At 39.8% G+C, this 21,858-nt stretch overlaps 1 protein-coding gene across 1 annotated transcript; it reads left to right on the forward strand.

Annotated features, from left to right (window-relative positions):
- Positions 1-84: 84 nt before the first annotated feature.
- On the forward strand, positions 85-16,634 carry tmem248 (transmembrane protein 248). The gene is made up of 7 exons (XM_037687240.1): positions 85-425; positions 4,803-4,961; positions 7,866-8,154; positions 9,549-9,699; positions 11,224-11,407; positions 11,943-12,086; positions 16,558-16,634. The coding sequence occupies exons 1-7, from the start codon at positions 423-425 to the stop codon at positions 16,576-16,578; spliced, it is 951 nt and encodes a 316-aa protein (XP_037543168.1). The 5' UTR covers positions 85-422; the 3' UTR covers positions 16,579-16,634.
- The last annotated feature ends 5,224 nt before the right edge of the window (positions 16,635-21,858 follow it).

Consider the following 21,858-nt stretch of genomic DNA (forward strand, 5'->3'; position numbering starts at 1 on the left):
AGTGTCTCCAACGCACCGACGCCAAATTCCGAGCGTACACTTTTGTCGAAAATACCGAGAACGCGGCGCTGCGACGCTTTTTCTACGCAATTCGGGGACGCGGATCAGATGTCGGCAGGAAGACACTGACGTTATTCCAGTCTGAATGCTGAAGATACGCTTCTCTAGAGAGGTGCATCACACCTGAGAACAGAGAATGGGAAGGAGTAAACGTGTGGTTTCATACGCTGAAACTCTAGCTGCATCCTCTGAGCTCAGACTTTTGCTTTTCAGCGGTAAATTCAGGAGGGACTAGCTCCAAGCTAGCAGCACAGGCTAGCTAGCTTTGCAGGGAGGCTAACTAGCTAGCGACATCGCATCTTTATTGTTGTGGCTCGCAACACACCTCCAAACTACCAACCCCGTCTCCATAGGAAGAGAAAATGGTGAGTACTTATTTAATCAAACTGAGCGATCTGTTTTGAGTTTTAGTACGCTTTTAAAGCAAAAATGTTTAGCTTTAGCGCGTTAATAGCTCGTGCGGTTTAAGTGAGGAACTAGCTAATCGTCTCGAGTTTTCTTATACATTTTTACTAAACTGTGCAGCTTTATAATTTCATTAAAGAAATTCACATTCCTTGCTGATATTTTTTATTAGAACATATTTGGACGAATAAATGCACAAGCAAAGTCTCTATTTAAGCCATAAAAGTTCAAATGAAGGTTATTTTTAGTGATTACCAATTTGTTCAGTCTTTTAACAACTATTAGGACACTTTATTTTCTCTAAAATTTACTGGGTCTGAAATGTGTTTTTATGTGACGTGTAGGGAATGATTTTTTTTATGTGCACTTTGTTGTTTATCATTTTGTTTTAAATTCAATGACATTTACAACTACAGCTAGTCGTAGGAATGAGGAGCCAGACTGACTTGTGATCCTTCTAAAGTGGTTCTGATCAATCGCTTTTCAGTGTTTTTCCATCTTATTTGGACTTTTGCATCTTTTTTTTTTCTCAGTCAGTCCTTGCACTTGATCAAGATCAATTGTGCAGTTTGTGGTTAAATACATGAACCTAGACAAATGGAGAAGTGTGAAGTTTTTAAACATCAGATGATCAGTCTTGTCTTGAACAAATCCATTTAAAACTATGAATTAACTAACTATTGGATGTCTGTGTCAGTTTGGGCCTTCATTTAGTCAGTTCAGTTTATTTATATAGTGCCATCATGTCACAACAGAAGTTATCTCAGGGCAATAAACAAAAACATTCACATACATTATAAATGTCAGTTAGTAAAGTTATCTATGTAAAGAAGGAAGGAAGCCTTTAAACAGTAATTCAGTTTGAATTCAGAACACCTTCCTTTGTGAAAACATCTCGTCAAACCGGTTGTTGGTTAAATTTCAGGATGGTCAGCAGCGACAGGCGTGCTAGTGTTGTTTGTGTGCGATTGTCTGGTGTCGTGGTAAAGTTTTACCCAGGTGACTTCTTTCCTGCCACGATTATTACATTTAACTTCACTTATCGCAACTCTGACCTGTGTAAGAGGAAGAAATTGGAACAGAAATTTTATTGTCAATGTGCGTGATTCTGAAAAAAACGTGACTGGGGCATATTGACTTGAAGCCAAATGAACACCAGCCCCATGCCTTTGAGATCATGTGGTAATTTGCTGTGCTTTCTTACAAATTGTTTGCATGCAGCAACCTGTACGTATATGGAGCCATCCAGAATGGAAATTAATTTACAGTTAAAGTACTTTAATGTGTGCCATAGTCTAATTCAAGATATCTGAATGTGCCAGAAACTGATAGGAAAATGCTTGTAAATTCCTAAAGCTTTTATTTGTATAATTATAATATAACATTTATATTTATAATAATATAATAAAGCTGTATAATGTCTGTCTTAGACTAACACTTTGACCTAATGAAGTGACCTCAACAAAGCAGAACCCATGACTTTAAAACCATTATTCACTGAGCAGAAGTTGTCAACTTCTCTTGCAACAGATAAGTTTGTTTGTTTGTTTGTTTGTTGGGTTTCTCTAATGTTGCTTAAAACATGAATTACTCGCCGCCTTGTATGCCATCGTTTCAAAGTTCTTGAGCGATCTGTTAGCACTCACGGTATGTGTTTGGGATGACTCTCTGCTACTACCACATGAAATCTTGGCTCCGTATCTGTCAGACGGACTTGGTTATAGCCATTTTTGTGTTCGCTCAGATTGACCAGTTGGATCAATCGGAGTTAGACATCCACACAGAAATCGAGCATTATTTTTTAACTTTCTTCTGTCATCTTCTTTTCATCATGTACTTCATAATACATTCTCCTGTAGCTCCAAATCACTGAGTTCGTACGCTTTTAAAGCATCTATGCTTTGTTTTTTGCAAATCAAACAAAAGAAATGTACATTTTAATACATGTAGGAAGAGTTTGTGCCGGCTACAAAAATAAAATAAAAACTCCTTGAAGCTTTACAGATGTGTACTCAAGACCGGCCGTCGCAGCTGCAGCCATCCTCTCACAAGATGGTGTCCAGTTCCCAGCTGTCGCCCAGCACGGCTCGTGTTTCATATTGTTGAATTTACAACTGTGTGTGTTCTCGAAACGCAACATGTTCCCGGAGAAAACACTCCAGGATTCACCACGAATCCAGTTTTCGGTGCGTTTAAACAGTTTGCATCTGCCTGTGTGGGGGTTATCAAAGCAGCGGCAGCAAGATGCAACAGAACAAGACGTTATGGCTACATTTACAGCGTGGCATTAATCTGTTTACTAGAGTGTGAGTTAACAAGGGCAGATGTGGCCTCAGGAGCTGAAAAATAAGGCCAATAATAAAGAGGCTTCAATAACAGCTTAGCTAATTCTATTACAATGAGAAAATGACTACTACCCCTATTACTTGAGAAACAAATTCCTAATGAGTAGATGATGCATGCAGCCTTCAGGTCATTATTGTTTCTTATTTTAAATGAGAACTGAAGTTTCATCACACCAAACAGACAGGAAGACACTGTCCTGAGAACCACAACAGAGGCAGACTGACTAATTTATTTAAATTTTAAATAAAGACTAAAGTTAGGTAAAGCACATGCTCTAACAAATCGTGGTGTGTTCACATCACAATTTTGTCTCAAAACACCATGTTTAATCTCTCTGTGTTAGCAAAATATTTCAAGAACCGCTGGACAGCTTTTACTGAAACTTTTGGAAAATATTACGAGAGAGATTTTAACATTTTTAAGTAAAACTGACTCTTCTGTCCGAGCTCTCCTGAGTCTCTTCAGGCATCAGAACGGTTCTTTAGCTTCATGATCTTCCAGGTTCTCATGGAAACTGTGAGTGACCTTTGAACTCAGGGAACTCCAGTCATTTACACAAGATGCCCAAATTAAAAACCTGATCAAGGAGCGACCTTTTTTTTTTTTTTTTTTTTGCCAAGATTGTCTTAAAAAATAAAAGTTGCTCTGTTTTTAAAATGTATTTGTCAAAACATTCATACAGAAATATAAAATTGGCTTTTCTCAACAAATCTTATTTACTAGTCAGATTTTTTTTTTTATCCCTTTGGTCATTCGTTGTCACCAATTTTTAACTGAATTCTTGTGGAAAAACACCAAAAACCATCAAAACAACTTTAAATAATCTATGAAAATTCAAACGGACAGAAAAACATTTCTCCTTAAAATAACCAAATAAATCACAAAGAGGTAAAGTGGATAAATAAATTTGGACACACTGTAGCTGTGATGTACTCTGACGAGTTTGAAAATCTGAGTTGTATAATTTCACACAGAGAAGATTAAGCGGATTATGGGGAGAGTTAAGGCGTTCAGTAAACGGTAGTTAGATTCACATCCACCTCAAACTTCGACTCTTTTTCGCTCCACTCGAACAAACGAATACATTTTTCATAAATTTTCTTAGCTTTAACAAGTCATCACGTGAACTTCTGTTTTAAAGTAATGTGCGGCAGAGACTCTTCCTTTCAGCACGTAGCTGCAGAGGCTGCGTGAGGGCAACATGACTTGAGGAATGTGCCACATGGTCCTAGTGCCTGTTGTTTTTTTATACCGCTGCCACACAAATGATTCAAAGTGTTGGAGACGTTTTTAGTGAATATGTTAAAGTCATGAGACGAGGGTTCTGGGTGTTTGTGAGACAGTTTTCAAGTTGACGAGAAATCTCGTAAAGTTTTAGTCTCGATATTGAGGCACTTGATGAGAGGCGTTCATTCCTGGTCCAGGGCCACTACCCTGCATGTTTTAGCTGATTTTCTGTTCCAACACACCCGATTTTAAATCAGTGAGTGATTAACAGGCTTCTGCAGAATATGAAGATGTAATTGAACCATCGATCCAGGTGTGTTGGAGCAGGGAAACGAGTAAAACATGCAGGATAGTGGCCCTCGAGGACCAGGATTGGACACCCCTGGACTAGATCTTGTTACACCCTTACTGGATATATGTGTACAACTGGTTAACTTTAGGAGTCAACTCATTTCAAGTTGGCCTCCACTTCTTATCATAAGGTGATCTCAGTGTAAAACTCTGGGATGAAAGGAGGCGGGTGATACGCATTCCTCCACCCGATGCTAGACCTTTAATTTGAGCATGATTTAAACCCAGAGCTTTCTGAAACACTTCTTGTTAAATTGACATTATTTCAGTGGATTGATGACAGAAAACAGGATGGAGTTGTGCAACAAATAGATTTTTTTTCCCCCGACTCGGAGTTGGAGAGTTTTGGTCAACATGTCGTGTATCTGCTCGTGCGGTTTAACATGAACACCCGTGTGTTTGTTTCTGTGCAGGTGTACCTGTTGAATCCTATAGAGAACCTACGAGGCTACATCAACAACCGTCCACCGCTGGTCATTTTTATGATCAGCGTCAGCGCAGTGGCCATTGCCTTCCTGACCATCGGTTATTTCTTTAAGATTAAGGAGATCAAGTCTCCGGAGTTGACAGAGGTAGGACTAATCCACACAATGCTTTGAAAAAAGATGAAACCGAGGAGTTTATTTCTTCTCTCATATCTCGTTATATCCTGCTTCATGTTGCAATAATGTATTAACACTGAAATATAAACCATACTCCACCCAGCTCAGTTCACAAGACTCATCTCATTTTAGCAGAAAAATAAGCGACTCCAGGCTCTTTAAATATTTACTCGTGGAGCTGAACTTGACCTCTGCTCCACCCAACGCTAATGCACATATGCAAATAAAACGTATAAGTGGAAAACACAGAAAGATGAGATAAATGCGCCGTTGTGCAGCGTAGTGGTTTGTTCAAACAACACGGGAGTGTTCTTGAGACGATTTCCAGAAATAAAATAAATTACCAATATTGTGTTCTGCCATAGCTGTTATAAAACCGACAACATTCATAATTGGATACAAATATTATATTAAGTGTTGAAGTTGTCACTATACTAATTTATTTGGTTTGTTGGCCAAGTTTGTACACTTGAGGCAGCAGTAGCTGGGTTCTTAATAGGCCTGTCGCGATAAACAAATCATTTAATTACATGAAAAAATGAGAATTATAAACCTCATTTTCATTTGTCGGCTTTATCATTTCTTCGTTTCTCTCTTTCTGAAGACACTGGATGACAAAAGGCTCAACTCCGGTGCTCTTCACTGACCCCTCACTTTATCGTTTCTCTTAAAAATCTGTTTTAACCGTCCAAAATCGTGTTTTTGGTTCATTAAAAGTAGGGATGGGGCCGATCCGGTATCGGGCTCCGATACCAGCATAATTTGCGTATCGGATTTTTCCGATCCAACCTGCTGAGATTTCTGATCCATGATGCACGTCTGTGTCTCCAAGTAAAACGTCTCCACATGTGGATTCCCTGTCAGCTGCTCTGCACGTTGGCTTCAAACTATGGAATGGATTTCCTGAAAGGAGGCGTGTCTCATGAGCCCAGAGTAATAAGACCCGCCTCACATTCAGGAAATCCGGTTCATAGTTTGCAGCCAGCTACAACGTGCAGTAGCACTGTGGCTAACGGTAAACCAAAACATGTCCGCTGTGTGGAAGTATTTTACACTAGAAACGCCACAAAACAAGACAGCAACGTGCAATGTCTGCAGAGCCACAGCGCCACATTAAATCGCGGTAAAGTTAGTTTTACGTTGGACATTCGAGCTTCATGGCTTCAGCGGTGTGTTATTTTCATTCAGTCCGGAGAAGTCAGTCTGATTTTGGTCAGCCGCGCTCAGTCTGCCTGTCTCAGAGGAGGGGCAGACTGAGGCGGCTGATCGAAATCAGACTGCCTGCTGCGGATTGAACAAAAATAACAGACCGCTGAAGCCCCGGAGCCCTAACGTTTACCGAGAAGTTGCTAAACTTCATCGTAATTAATGACCAACCACTATCAGCTGTAGAAAACAAAGGATTTTGCAGCTTGATACTTGCAGCCAAGATATAGTTTACCCTCTGTGTTGGTTTATGCCATGAACTTAGCAGATGTTTGAAGCCATTTAATCACTTTAATATCCACTTTAAAGCTAGGAGTAAAACAAACATGTTTTATGTTAGCAGGATTTAATTCTAACTTTGAAACTTATCCAACATTAATAAACTTACCTCATGTTGCTTTTTTGGACATTCATATATTTGTACAAATTGTACTTGCCTATAGAGAGGAGATTATTATAGCATCACATAAAATCAATAATAATGATGATATCGGGACCGTATCGGTCGATATCCAGATTTAGGTATCGGGATCGGAAGTTAAAAAAATGTGGATCGGTGCATCCCTAGTTAAAAGCAGCTAAGCTGAGAAGCTAAGTTACGAGCTAAGCTAACAGGCCGACCTCGGGGAAAAAACCTTTGTCTTGTCGAAGCTCCAAAATTCACAATTGAAACTCGTGCCTTCGTCTAAAGTTGTTTTTCTCTGTAAAAAGAGGCTGAGAACTTGTTTACTGATTTTTTTTATTAAAAGCTTTGTGTGAAAAATGCTGTGCTAAAGAGCTCAAATCACACCGAGCATCTGCCATTTTGAGAACCGAAGAAAGGAAGGAGAGACAGCCCATGTCACGTCAAGGGGCCTCCCTCCCATTTTTCTTAAAGAGACACGCTGCTCGCTCCCTCACTATCCATCCTTTGGTTCAAACCGTTTTATACTGCCATCTGGTGATCAACAAAAGGCACTACATGCAAAACAAATTAAACATTTCTTCTTAAATTTGACAATAATTTCTAATTATTGTCAAATTTCAAACAATATTATCGTTTATCGCAATAATTTCTGAGACAATTAATTGCCCAACAAAATTTGTTATCGTGACAGACCTAGTTCTTAAGTCTGTTTTTTTTCTGTTTTGTTGGTCTAAAGCTACAAAAGTTTGAACCATTGCTGTTAGTTCTAATATCTCCCATTCAATAGATGCATGCATGATGGATGGTACACGTGCACACGTATCAGGCTGAGGCAGGCACGATATGGGTGGTGGTGAACAATAAAAAAAAAAACACATTTATGCCATGCGCATAAAAAAAGGCCATGATTAAAAAAAAATGGGGCAATCAAAAAGCAGCTGCATGACTCGCTCATTTAGTTGAAAACACTGAGCTCAGTGAGACAACAACGAGTAATTTGTGTATTTTATTGCAACATTGGCTCAAGTGTGCGTTGCCAACTGGTCTTCTACAGTTGCAGTTCAACAAATCACCATCTTTAGGCTGAAATTCTTAATCAGGATGCAAATGGAGAAAACCTTCTGGGATGGGTTCTCAGCTTCCTGGTGGATGTAAACAAATACAATGAATAATGTTACAGGAAGTTTTGTGCGTGCGGTTCTTCCATTATCAGACCGGATAGTTTGTGTTCCTCGGTTTGAAACCCTCTTGCTGTTTCTCAGGACTGGAACACCTTTCTGTTGCGCTACAACGAGCTGGACTTCTGCGTGTCGGAGAACGAGACGATAAAGCACGGCTTGAACGAGTCCACCACTCCGGAGAGCACAGTTGTGACCAGCGGTCAGGCTCGCTCCAGCACCCAGCCTCCCCTCCTGCTGGAGGACCCGGGTCCTATTAACATCTCCGTCTCCATCACGCTCACGTTGGACCCCCAGCGTCCGTTTGGAGGATACTCTCGCAACATCACCCATCTGTATGCCACGGTGTTGGGGCAGCAAGTCGGCCTGTCAGGTAGGTCCTTTTTTACATTTTCACAATTGTTTTGGCTTCTTATCTGAAGGAAAAGGTTAGAAAATCAGGTTAGAGTGTAAAGATTAACTAGTATCTGTGACTTCAGGCCTGTGTGTGGTAAAACTGCACGAATGTCGTTCATTCCTCTTGACTGAAAACTCTTAAAAGATTTAAAAATACATGATTAGTGAGCCAGCAGTGGCAGCACTGTGCAACATGAACCTGCTCTGCTGCAATTCACCTGCAGGTTTCAAGCTTTTAAAGCAGCCCGTTGTGTGTTTGTTCGTATTTCTTTGTCTCAATATACAACAAATTCCTGAACAGGGTGCATCTTAACTTGTTCTCTTTGCCTTAGATATCCTCCGTTGACTTTGAAGAGCTCCATAAAGTAAAAAATAACAGAATAAACTAAATGTCAGTAGTTAAATCTCCAAAATTCTAAATAAATAATGTAAATAAGAAAATGCATCGATATTTAAAGCATGTATATTTTTTCAATTGTGCTTGCAGTGGACTTTAAAACAAGCAGCGTGTCTTCTAGTTTTAACAAACATGCCATTTGTATCTGAAACGTTATCAGAAACCCTCAAATAAGTTCAGCAGTCGTCCTCCTGACCCGTGCAAACACTGATTACATTCTTCAAGAGTCCAGTTTTTAGATGACTAACGTTGTGCTACGTCGTCTGCTCTGCATCTCTGTCTTATTTCACGCAACACTTGGTTTGAAAACAAGCGTAGATCAGGGCGTGTTGCTAAAGACGACACGCCTCAGAGATGAGAGAAGTTTTTCTTTTAGGACTTTTGAAAACTTCTCGATCACGAGGCTGCTGATGGGATCAAACGCACATTTTGATGCCGAAAACAAAGAAATTTACTGTCCCGTATTCATTGTACTTAAAGTAATTTTTGTATGAATACCTGCACAAGACTTTGGCAGAATATCCTCTGTATACTGACCATTGGATATTATATTTATAGAGCATGTTTTTTCATGTAAATGAATGTCAAGTTATTTATATCTTAGCAAGTTCATCACATAAAACTTAACGTGGCTCATGCACAAGAAAGACTTAATAAATGTCATCTCTTCATCAGGCTTTTTTGACTTGATGCAATTTGTTAATATATATTTCTATTATCACCATCTAAAGATGCATTTCACTTTTCAGTCCTGTTCATGGTCATCTTCTTCTGTTCTTTGCAGTTCAGTAAATATCACATGAACTCTTAAAGCCCATCAGTCATTGACGGAAGCAGTTCGACGTTCTGATTGTAGCGTTTTGGCTGAAAGAACAGCCTCACGGTTGAACATTGTTCCTGCTAACTACAAGTGCGAGTCGTTAACCTGGTTTCTGTCGGGTCCTGACTGTACCTTCTCGTTTTCTGGCGTGCAGGCCGAGAAGCTCATGAAGAAATAAACATCACATTCACGCTGCCCGTGTCCTGGAACTCGGACGACTGCGTTCTGCACGGACACTGCGAGCAGGTGGTGTTCAGCACCTGCATGACCATCACAGCAGCCAGCAATATCTTCCCAGTCACAGTGTGAGTTGGACTGTTTCCTTCACTGGTTTCTGATGACATGTTGGCTGCATGAACGTTAGTGGTGCGCTCCGTTAGACAAAAAAAAACGTAGTTTCTTATTCCTTTTTATAATTTTATCATGTGTGCACAAATCAGTTGTTTTTTTTCTCTGCTTAGTCGTAAAAATGGAAAATTGTGGGTCTTTTTATTTTTCTAAATCTACTAACCAACTAAACTTCTACTGCTACTGTGTGTTCGTGCAACTTTTGTCTCACTTATCTTGATGAGAACTTAATTTTTTGAATGTAAAATCCCAGTTTCTCTATCCCAGTAAGCTCTTTCCTAAAGACAACGTTCTGGAGTTTTTTCAACTCTGCATTCCACAAAGGGGCCAACAGCGAGGTATTCAAATCTCGTGATTTTACCATCAGGTGACTTACACGCACTTCGTATGATAGCGCTGTTAGGCTTCATAAGTGATAGACAACCGCAACGTGGGGGTGCATTCCAGTGCACTTGTTTGCATTTTGCTTTAGTTGTTGAAACGTTAAAACGAGCATAATAAACCAAAACTGTCGTTACACTGTGTTCTGTTAACTTGTTAAAACTCGCTGAAGGACCTCAGACAAAGACACTGCAGAGTTTCCACCAGTGAAAATGTGAGTTGTGTATAAAAACACGATGTTTCTCCTTTACTTCTCTTTATTTTGAGACTCAATAATTAACTTCCACATGTAAGGGACGTCACATTAGCAGTGCTCATCGTGTCATCTCCCTGCACTTTGTGCTTGTTTGTATTTACTAATCGCGTCGTGTGTCAGAGCAACGCACAGAGCTGCTTTCACAATCTCTGTTTTCAGTTGATTTGATAAGTCTGCGTGAAGCACCGTGAATAACCACCGTCGGCTCGTTCAGCACAGCTGCTGGTGTTTATGGATCCTGGTAGAAACGACTCCCAGCAGTGATGTTGCGTGTACGTTAAGGTTAACTGACAGTTTTGTCTGGCTGTGAGTGAGAGCTTGAATGGTTGATTGTCCCTCTGTGTCCCTGTGATGGATTTGTAATCTGTCCAGGGTGTATCCCGCCACTCGAGCAGTGAATTCTGGACACGGGCACCAACTCCCCTGTGATTAAAAAAACAAACAAGCAAAGGCATATAAAAAAATAGATGGATTAATGGTTAAGAAGCTGTTCTAGCACCAGCTCTCTTTAGTAGAAAAACTGCGTAAGAGCTGTCAGCAGTGGGATTAAGGCTCCAGCAAACATATTTATTTTATTTTAAGGTATGTTTTATGTGAATTGGGTATTAAAAATGGTTTATACTAATTTTAAGTAGCACTTTTCGACATGTACATTGTCATTGTCCAACTTCCTGTTCAAAGCAAGTAAATTAGGGTCTTTAAACCACCAGTAGCTATTGGGAAATAATTTCAAACCCTAAACAAGATGAACTGAAACGCTAAAAGAAGACAGGTTTGTAAAATCCTGCCATGTTTTAAAGAGTCCAACAGAACCAGTCAACAGATTGTGCATTTGGTTTTGCAGGCAGCCGCCGCACTGCGTGCCGGAGACGTACACCAACGCCACGTCTTGGTACAAGCTGTTCACGACGGTCCGAGACTCGGACACCAAGTACAGCCAGGACTACAACCCCTTCTGGTGTTATAAAGGAGCAATTGGCAAGGTGTACCATGCACTGAACCCGAAGCTCACGGTCATTGTTCCAGATGTGAGTCACAGCCTTCTTCTGAATTATACTAAAAGAAACATCCAGGAACAAATGTTTATATCTAAGGAGAAGATGTGCCATTTACAGGAAAATCTGAAGGTAAACAGTGGCTGTAGAAAGTCTGAACCTTAGCAGGAATGACCTTTTGTAGCAGCAGAGTTGAAAGAGTTGCATGCACCTCTAACCTTTAAACAATATGAATAAAATGTTTTGGGTCAACAAACTGTTTTGGTGTAGCAGAGGGAGAGATCATAATAACTGCACGTGGATGACCTTGCAGGGTCAGCAGCAGTGTAAAGTGACACCGAGCTGCTAAAATCATAGGTCTGAACTCTATAGATCAGTGTTTCCCCTACCATTATACAAGCGGGGCGTCCCGCCCCGTCAACAGAACCGTGCGCCCCGTCAACAGAACCGTGCGCACCACCCTCCCACCTGTCGGCACCGACGTAACTCAAGTCCTCGTAAACCAAACATGAATCTTTGGAGTTGAGAGTTTTAAATTAATGATGTTAAACTCTTTTTGCTTCCTCAGGACGACCGCTCCCTCATCAACCTTCACCTGATGCACACTAGCTACTTCCTGTTTGTCATGGTCATCACTATGTTCTGCTACGCAGTCATAAAGGGGCGGCCTGGCAAAGTGCGACAAACCAACCCTGACTTTTGCCCTGAGAAGGTACAACAGACACCAGCAGTGCTTTATGAGCTCGACAGGTAGTTTCAGCCAAGCATCAGTTGACCAGTGATCGGTCTAAGACACCAACTCCAATCACACCTCTGATTTTCTTCTGATTGTCTAAAGTATTTCACACCTACAGTCGTGGCCAAACATTTCGAGAATGGGACAAATTTTGGTTTTCACAAAGTTTGCAGCCTCGTTTTTATTTAGAACCTTTTGTCAGATGTTTATACGATATATTGAATTACAACTATAAGCATTTCAGACGTTTTTGTTTTTTTTTTTTACTTTTTATTTAAATACATCTGCCTGTCACGATAAGAAATTTTGCTGGGCGATTAATTGTCTCAGAAATTATTGCAATAAACGATAATATTGTTTGAAATTTGACAGTAATTAGTAATTATTGTCAAATTAAAGAAGAAATGTTGGTTAATTTGTTTTGCTTGTAGTACCTTTGTTCGACCACCAGTATAAGACTGTTTGAACCGAAGGATGGATAGTGAGGGAGCGAGCAGCGTGTCTTTTTAAGAAAAATGGGAGGGAGGCCCCTTGACAATGGGCTGTCTCTCTTCGGTTCTCAAAATGGCAGACGCTCGGTGTGGTTTGAGCTCTTTAGCATAGCATTTCTTACACAAAGCTTTTAATAAAAAATCATTAAACAAGTTCTCAGCTTTTTTTTCCAGAGAAAAACATTTTTTTACACGAAGTCACGGTGTTCATCCGTGAATTTTGGAGCTTCGACAAGACGGAGGTTTATTTCCCTGAGGTCGGTCTGTTAGCTTAGCTCTTGGCTTAGCTTCTCAACTTAGCTGCTTTTAACGATAAAAACCTCGATTTTGAACGGTTAAAATGGATTTTAAAGAGAAAGGGCGGGGTCAGTGAAGAGCACCGGAGTTGAGCCTTTTGTCATCCAGTGTCTTCAGTAGAAAGAGACACGAAGAAACGATAAAGCTGATAAATGAAAATGAGGTAGATAATTTTCATTTATCATGCGATTAATTGATATGTTGATCGCGACAGGCCTAAGTACATCTAGTTGAAACAAAGACAACATTTACAGTGTTGACTCTTCTTCTTTAAGACTTCTGCACTTCGCCTCAACTTGCTGGATATCAGCTCCTGGGAAAAATCTTGATCGATGGCAACACATTCTTGCCTAATCAGTGCTTGAGTTGATCAGAGCTTCTGTTTTTTTGCCCACCCTCTTTTTGAGGATTCACCACAGGTTCTGGGGAGTTTCCTGGCCATGGACCCAAAATTTCAATGTTTTCTTCACTGAGCCACTTTATCACATTTGCCTCGTGACATGGTTTTCCATTATGCTGGAAAAAATATTGTTTATCTCCACATTTCTTCTGGATCGTTGGAGAAGTTGCTCTTGGAGGATGTTTTGATACTGTTCCATGTTTATGACGGTGGTCTTAGGTAAAGGTTTGAGCGAGTCGACCCCCCTGGATGAGAAGCAACCCTACGCATGTGTCTCGTGATGCTTCGCTGCTGCCATGACACAGGACTCATGATAATCATTTTTCCAGATGGCCCAAACATTCTGGACGGGCTTCATCAGAGAAAACAACTTCACCCCAGTCCTCTGCAGTATACCCCCCTATACTTCCTGCAGAGTGTTTTCTTGGAGAGAAGTGGCTTCTTGGAGTCATCCTTCAAAAGCCTTCGTCTCACCGTGCGTTCAGATGCTCATTCCTGAGCACGCTCTGCGCTGGTGGTGATCCGATCTCGTAGCTACATGTTCTGAGATCGTGCTCTGAAGCTTTCTTCACTGCGATGAACCACTCTCCTTGAAGTTCTTGATGATTTGATAAATGGTTGATTGGGATCTAACAAGCAGCAGCTCATCTGATCCCTCTTCACAATCTAGAGTTATTACAAACGGCCACCATAAAAACTGAGGCAGCAAACTGAAAACCTAAATTTGTGCCATTCTCAAAACTTTTGGCCTCGACTGTACACCTGGTCTTTTCTCTCTGACATCTTCTGCTTTATGTCTGTGTTGTAAAAGTCAGAATAGCTGGAGATGTTAACTCCACTGATGAACCTTAAACTCTTTGGAGGGTTTTGTTGTGAAGCTGATCTTCTGCATCTGATGCTTACGGTCTGGTACTGTGTGCCGTGTGTGTGAGGTCGTGTGACGTTAGTGGTTTTTATCTCCTTATAAAATAAGGTGATGAATATTTACAAGCAGTAACATTCAGGGACATGTTTTTTTAAGAGAATTACCGGTAGGTTTTATTCAGTGCAGTTTCATACAACCCTTAATATCTGTTTACTGTAAATTAAAACTGTTTATTTGCTTTTTATTGACTGTTATTTGAAAAAAAAAAAAAAACAGATTTCACAAATATTTTACTTTTTATTGAACAGGGAAAAATCCATTTGATCGTTCTTGTTTGAACTTGAAAATTTATGAAAAAGAACAAGTCTGGCAAATATTTGGAGCTGAAATTCAACCTAATTATCTAAAACACGCTGAAGGTTGTAAGTTGTAAATCTTTGGCAACAAATGGACTTCGCAGGCGTCGACATTAGCGGTTTCCAGTTGTCCAAGACAACTTTTTCGTCTCAGATCTCGTCTCGAGGTTATCCAATGGACAACCAAGTGAAATAGACGGTTTAAAGTTCTCCGTCACCGTGACGGATTTCCGTCATCTTTAAAAATGAAAGGGGGAAAAACGTGATTTGTTGTGGACTTGTTAAAGCCGTCCACTCTAATGATGATTAGATTGTTGGATTTCTTACAATAAGGTTTAGAGTCCACAGCCCCGTTTTTTATGCTAATCAGACGAGGCTATGAACCCCAAGTTGTATCCAGTAGGAGCACTTTGAATTATACGTATGGCTGTAAAACTGCAGATTTACCATTTGTTATATATATTCAGCCACAAAGAGCTAAGCCCAAAACGGTTTTCTTCACTGTAAGAGAACTGAGTTTTACTAAATGATCATCTTTTTTTTTTTTATAGTGTGTGAACCACAAGATGAATAAAACCACCGCTGTGTAAACACTCAGAGTAAACTAAAGATGTTTTGATGCTTAAAACAGGCAGAAATGTCAGAACATTTTAAAAAGATGTGGAGTTTCAAAACGTGAATTGTGTGAGAATCCTGTTAAATGTTTTATTAAAGATAAAATATTAGTACGTAAATGTATTTTTTTAACATATCGGTAGATGTGACGAAATTTTAAGCTACATTAAGACCCACCATTAGGCCTGTCATGATAACAAATTTTGCTGGGCGATTAATTGTCTCAGGAAATATTGCGATAAACGATAATATTGTTTGAAATTTGACAATAATTAGTAATTATTGTCAAATTTAAGGAGAAATGTTTAATTTGTTTTGCGTGTAGTACATTTTTTGACCACCGGATGGCATTATAAGACTATTTGAATTGAAGGATGGATAGTGAGGGAGCGAGCAGCGCGTCGCTAAGTAAAGAGACAAAGTAAAGTAAAGAGAGGGAGGCCCCTTGACGTGACATGGGCTGTCTCTCTTCGGTTCTCAAAATGGCGGACTCTCGGTGTGGCTTGAGCTCTTTAGCATAGCATTTTTCACACAAAGCTTTTAATAAATAAAAAAAAATCAGTAAACAAGTTCTCAGCTTCTTTTTGCAGAAAAAAAACAACTTTTTAGGCAAAGGCACGGGTTTCAACCGTGGATTTTGGAGCTTCGACAAGACGGAGGTTTTTCCCGAGATCGGCCTGTTAGCTTAGCTCGTAGCTTAGCTTCTCAGCTTAGCTGCTTTTAACGATCCAAAAACGCGATTTTGGATCGTTAAAACAGAATTTAACGAGAAATGAGAAAGGGAGGGGTCAGTGAAGCGCACCGGAGTTGAGCCTTTTGTCATCCAGTGTCTTCGGTAGAACGAGAGAGACGAAGGAATGATAAAGCTGATAAATGAAAATGAGATCGATAATTTTCATTTATCACGCGATTAATTGTTGTATTGTTTATGGCGACAGGCCTATCCACCACTGAAAAGTTTCTCTCTATAAATGTGGCTGTGTGCAGGTCACACTGTGTGAGTAAGAGTTGCCAAAAGATAAAAAGGACACTTGCTCTGTTCCAGAGACGAGCTAACCAAACAAAGCAGAGCGTCAGTGTTTGTGGCCACGTTGACCTCAGACCTGTTTAAAATCTGCTGGTTTGTTTTGGACTTGAGGGCTCACTCCATCCAGCTCGGTCTCTTCTCAGACACGAAACCTGATTATATAACTTGATGCACAGTTTAACAGACAGCATCATCGCAGTTCTGATGCAGCGCAAAACCTCTACTAGATGTTATCATTAAGAGCATTTCTGTTTGGTGTTTTCCTCATATTTCTCTCCATTGTAACAACCCTCTTTAACCTAAATGAATGATTCCTCAATCCTATACGTTTTAATGAACACATTGCATATGCATGTATATGAAGAATGAGTCTAAAGCTAACTTCTTGTGTTTCAGGTGGCGTTGTCAGAGGGTTAAAAAGACGTCCGAGAGCTCTGCCAGAGGTTATCTGTAGTACGGACTCAAAATAAATGGGAGGAAATTAAAAAAAATACACATCCCAGTTGCCTCGTGAACCCTGGAAGTACAATAAGGGACACAAACAGCTCTGAATGCATTACTCTCGCAATGTTGGGTTTCTCCAACCAAAGATATACAAGTGCCTGTATCTGTGGTGTAAATATTTGTTGGAACTTTTTAGTTTCTGTGTAAGACCTCTTTTGTTGTTTTGGTCTCATTTGCTTTTGTTTTGCCCGATTTCCACCGTGTGCCATCCCAGAAGGAGTACGTCTACATCCAACAACTAGACGGTGATTTATTTTTCCCCCAGAATCTTTCAGTGTCATGTCAGTTCATTTTTCTGCCATTTTAGACAGATGTATTATCCAGTTTTAAGCATTAGGGTATCTAAAACCCTACCTTTTTTTTTTCAATCATTCAACCTTTATTTATACAGGTTAGTCTCATTGAGTCATGAGGACTCTTTTACAAGAGAGACTTGTTTTTAATGACAAACACAGATGAGGTACAGGACACAACTCTTAACGAATAGTTTGACCTCCTATGATGGAAAGTCTCTAAACACAGCGGTAGATGTTGGCGCTCGAGTCGCGTCTTTTGGTTAAATTATGTTGTTGCCTGGTCGGGGCGTTGACATCACAGTCTCTTCAGGTTTTGCGCCATTGGTTGACTGATTAAAATCCCGTGTTACATTCTGTCCATCTCCTGTTATAAAAGTGGAGCGGAATATTAATTACGCGGTGACGTATGAGAAATGAGCCCCGTCGTCTCTATACTGTTCTGTGAATTTGCATTTTAATGGCACCCTAAATAAGCTTCATATTTTCTCCCTGCGGTTTGAGGTGAGTGGATTTCACCCAGAAGAAATGTTTTGTCTTTTAATTTTACCCTCGTCAACAGCTTCAACGTCCGTCTCGTTTTAACTGATTTCTTCTTGGCTGCAGTTGGATGATAGAAAATCCTGCCTTGGTCGTGCTTAATCTGAAGGGAGGTTACTGTCCGGTTTATCCACCTTTATTCCAAATTTACCTTTTAGTCCTCCACTTTGATGAGCCTCTTGTTTAAAATGCTACGTTTCTTGTCTTGATATAATAAACAGCTGCAGTGTTGTATGTAGTGACACCTAGTGGCACAAATTATAAATAGCAACCAACTGAATACCCATACACGACAGTGGCCATAAAATAATCAAAACCTAAATATAATTGCAACAAATCTATATAAAAAAAATATATAAATCATTATCTTTGCCAAACTAATTATTAGACACTGGAAAGATTTTTTTAAACTAAGCTTATGTTTTAGTGAAATGTTTATCTTGCACATCTTTGTGTTAGCATTGTTAGTGCATCTTCATATCTTTTTTTTTTAAATCACTCTTTTTTTTTAATTGATTTTGTATTTAACAATACACACACACAAAAACCCACCCTACCCCTCCTATACCGGATCAGCTACACAGAAATGCACACATTAAACAGGCCCTGACATACCTTCAGTATAAGATACAAATGGCTGCTAAATGTCCTCAAATCTCTCAACAGATCTGTTCAGAGTATCTAATCTTTTCTGAATGAATACGACACATAACTTCTCTTATCCAGTGTTCATATGCCGGGGTGTGTGGATCCTTACACCTTCAGATTTGTGCACTTTTTTTTTGTCCAAGATCACATGGAAACCCATCCATCCATCCATTATCTTTTCCCGCTTATTCCATTTTGGGTCACGGGGGTTGCTGGTGCCCATGTCCAGCAATCACTGTGCGAGGGGCGGGGTACACCCTGGACGGGTCGCAAGTCCATCACAGGGACACACAGAGACAAACGAGACAAACAAACATTCACTCTCTCACTCACACCTAGGGACAATTTAGAGTTACCAATCAGCCTAACATGCATGTTTTTGGACTGTGGGAGGAAACCGGAGTACCCGGAGAAAACCCACGCATGCACGGAGAGAACATGCAAACTCCACCCAGAAAGGCCCCTGGACCGGGGTTTGAACCAGGGACCTGCTCGCTGAGAGGCAGCAGCTCTACCAGTTGCGCCACCGTGCTGCCCCACATGGAAACCATTTGAATTTATTTAATTAGCTGGTCTCCATGTGGAAAATGAATAAAATTATAATAACTAGTGCTGTTAAAAAATTAAAATCGTTATTATTGCAGTTACAAAACAAACCGCTTGACGCCGGAGATCTTCTCGGTGGGGAAGCATCAATGAAAATATTGGATTTGTTGACGTGTATAGATCTAATTTTAGATACCGGTGTAAATTGTTTTGGTACCCTTCCACAATAATTAAAAATATAAAAATTCAGCTGATATTTTAGGGTTTAAAAAATGTGCTTTGTCTCATCAGTCCCAGAAACTTGTTCTTCTCAGCATGTTGTTTTTCTGTCTATAATGGAGCCTCGTTATGACTCAGAATGTGGTGAATGGTGCGATCACTGTGTTGTTCCTTGACCATAAAGTTAAGCTAGAAGGGTTTTCCCATTGTCTGTCTGATCAAACAGGGGTCGCATTTCCTCTTGCGCTCACATTCTGGAAGATTGGCTACAGTCCCACGAACTTCCTGCTTTTTACTAAAGATATCAGCTGTGGTCAGAGGAGCACGAAGCAGCTTTGAGATGGTCTCGTATCCTTTACCTTGAACATGGATCCCTCTAATCTTCTTCCTGAGCTCTGTAGACGGCTCAAACCTTTTGTTTTCTCTGCTCCGTGCTCAGTGTGGTCAACGCTACCATATCGGACCACTCAATGGTTGTTCTCTTTAAATAGGCTGAATGATGAAAAGCAAGAAGATGCTTGTGATACTCGTACAAAGATTAATCGTCTCTGTTAGGGCACCAACAAATCTACTATTTTAGTATATCTTCGTAAAATATGCATTACGGTAAATCATTTCTATAACGTTTTAATTTCTGTTTACTTCATCGCGTCATAAAAGCACGTAGATTAGACAGCTGCTTTAAACTAAATTACTTTTCACAATAAATGAAGCGTTGTTCCAACGAGCTGCGGTGATGCCAACTAATTTATCCGTTCAGTTGGATCCTGTGTGCAAACTCGTTTTTGTGAATGAATGAGATGTTTGTAGGCGGCTGTAGACGGACGCTCTTGTTCGAGTGTGTTCTTCTGTCAAACCTCTTGTTTATTGTTCTTGTTGTGTTGGGATGAAGCTCGCTGAACGAGCATTTGTTCTAAAATAGGAAATAATTCTGTCGTTTTCCCAGTTTCATTGAAGGAGAATCATAGAACGAAACCGTCTTTTTGGGTGTCGTCTTGTTATAAGTATGATTTTTTTTTCTTCCCCCCAATGATTACTTTTACTTACCTCTGTACTATAATTTTGTTCCATATTTAATGTACCTGTTGAATGTACTTTTTTATGAACAGCATAATCTGAATCGAAGATGCAAGAATTCCAAGTGATTTGAAGCTGTTTTTTTTTTGTTGTTTTGTTGTTTGTTTAAAAGGCTTTACTTGAATTGTGTTTTTGTTTGAGAGGTTTTCACGTTATAAGATTTATCTTTTTGTTGTAAAAAAAAAAAAAAAAAAAATCCTGTATCAAATCTGCATTTATTGCGTTTATTTGTGTGCAAGTTGATGAGTAAGAGTTTCTGTTTGATCTGAGTGATACTAGTAGATAAGTCTTCCTAATTGTGATGTGTTTTGCATTTAAACACAAATCTGTTGCTTTTTTTCTTCACCTGTTTTTGATTTCACAAATTTTGATTTGACATTGGCAGCTTTTTTGATTTTTTGGAAATTTTGAGTGACTGGCGGTGTGTTTGAGTAAAATGTTGAAGACGTGATTGGAGCATGCCATGTTATTGCCAAACTGTCATAGTTATCCTTCACCTGCATATATCTGCTTTGTATCATCCTCGTGTCAATTTCTGTTACATAATTGCCTCATTAACAGCAAATTGCCTTAACGCTGTCCGGCTTCATTTGACTTCCGCATAGGCCTGTCACGATAACAAATTTTGCTGGGCGATTAATTGTCTCATAAATTATTGCGATAAATGATAATATTGTTTGAAATTTGACAATAATTAGTAATTGTCAAATTTAAGAAGAAATGTTTAATTTGTTTTGCTTGTACCTTTTTTGACCACAGTATGACTGAAATAAAGGATGGATAGTGAGGGATCGAGCAGTGTGTCTCTTTAAGAAAAATGTGAGGGAGGCCCCTTGACGTGACATGGGCTGTCTCTTTGGTTCTCAAAATGGCGGACGCTCGGTGTGGCTTGAGCTCTTTCGCATAGCATTTTTCACACAAAGCTTTTAATGAAAACATCAGTAAAGTTCTCAGCTTCTTTTTGCGGAGAAAAACAACTTTTTACACGAAGGCACGGGTTTCAACCGTGAATTTTGGAGCTTCGAGGTTTTTCCCGAGGTCGGCCTGTTAGCTTAGCTCGTAGCTTAGCTTCTCAGCTGCTTTTAATGCCCCTAAAAACGCAGTTCTGGACGGTTGAAATGGATTTTAAAGAGAAAGTGAGGGGTCAGTGAAGAGCACGGGAGTTGAGCTTTTTGTCGTCCAGTGTCTTCAGTAAAAAGAGACACGAAGAAACGATAAAGCTGATAAATGAAAGAGTTTGATAATTTTCATTTATCATGCGATTAATTGATTTATTGTTTATCGCGACAGGCCTACTTCCACATATTGTAAAACACGCAGGCAACATAAACTTAAAGGTTAGTTTCATCTCTTCTGTGAGCTACAAGAAGCAACACATGCCAAGTGTACATTTAGAAAACTTTTAAGCAGCTGCTTAAAGTTGTACTTTTAATTCACTATATCACCATCAAGAGCCGCAGAGTCATGCTTTTATTTTTTATTATACAAAACGCATCCAATATAATGCTGCCGTTACACTTTGTTCTCCTTCCCGTCATGTTAGCAGCGCTTACACGCAAGTATTAAGCCGACTCTGTGCCTTCTGCACTGTGGAGCTGCATCTTCCTTCCTGTACATACCGTAGATAGAAGCGTAGGTTTTATTGTGGCTAAGGCGTCATTCAAACCCCTTTTCTCTCTTCAGTGGAACTGCTGTAAATGAACTCAAGTTTAAATAAATTGTTTCAAAAAGTTCAATGACTTTTTATCTTTCTTTACACAGTGTTAGATAAAGGTTAATTCATCGATCCATCCATCGTCCGCCACTTGTTCTGGAGTCGGGTGCACCAACTTGAGCCCAGGTATCTCTCCACAGCCACCTCCTCCAGGCT

This window comes from Nematolebias whitei, chromosome 14, assembly GCF_014905685.2.
Source record: "Nematolebias whitei isolate Nwh7 chromosome 14, NemWhi1, whole genome shotgun sequence".
NCBI lineage: Eukaryota > Metazoa > Chordata > Actinopteri > Cyprinodontiformes > Rivulidae > Nematolebias > Nematolebias whitei.

What these genes read in the sequence shown, in the direction of transcription:
- tmem248 (XM_037687240.1), top strand. An exon ending in GCAGCAAGTCGGCCTGTCAG is followed by an intron (nt 8,155 to 9,548) that starts GTAGGTCCTTTT and finishes TCTGGCGTGCAG; the next exon opens with GCCGAGAAGCTCATGAAGAA. An exon ending in TCACGGTCATTGTTCCAGAT is followed by an intron (nt 11,408 to 11,942) that starts GTGAGTCACAGC and finishes TTGCTTCCTCAG; the next exon opens with GACGACCGCTCCCTCATCAA.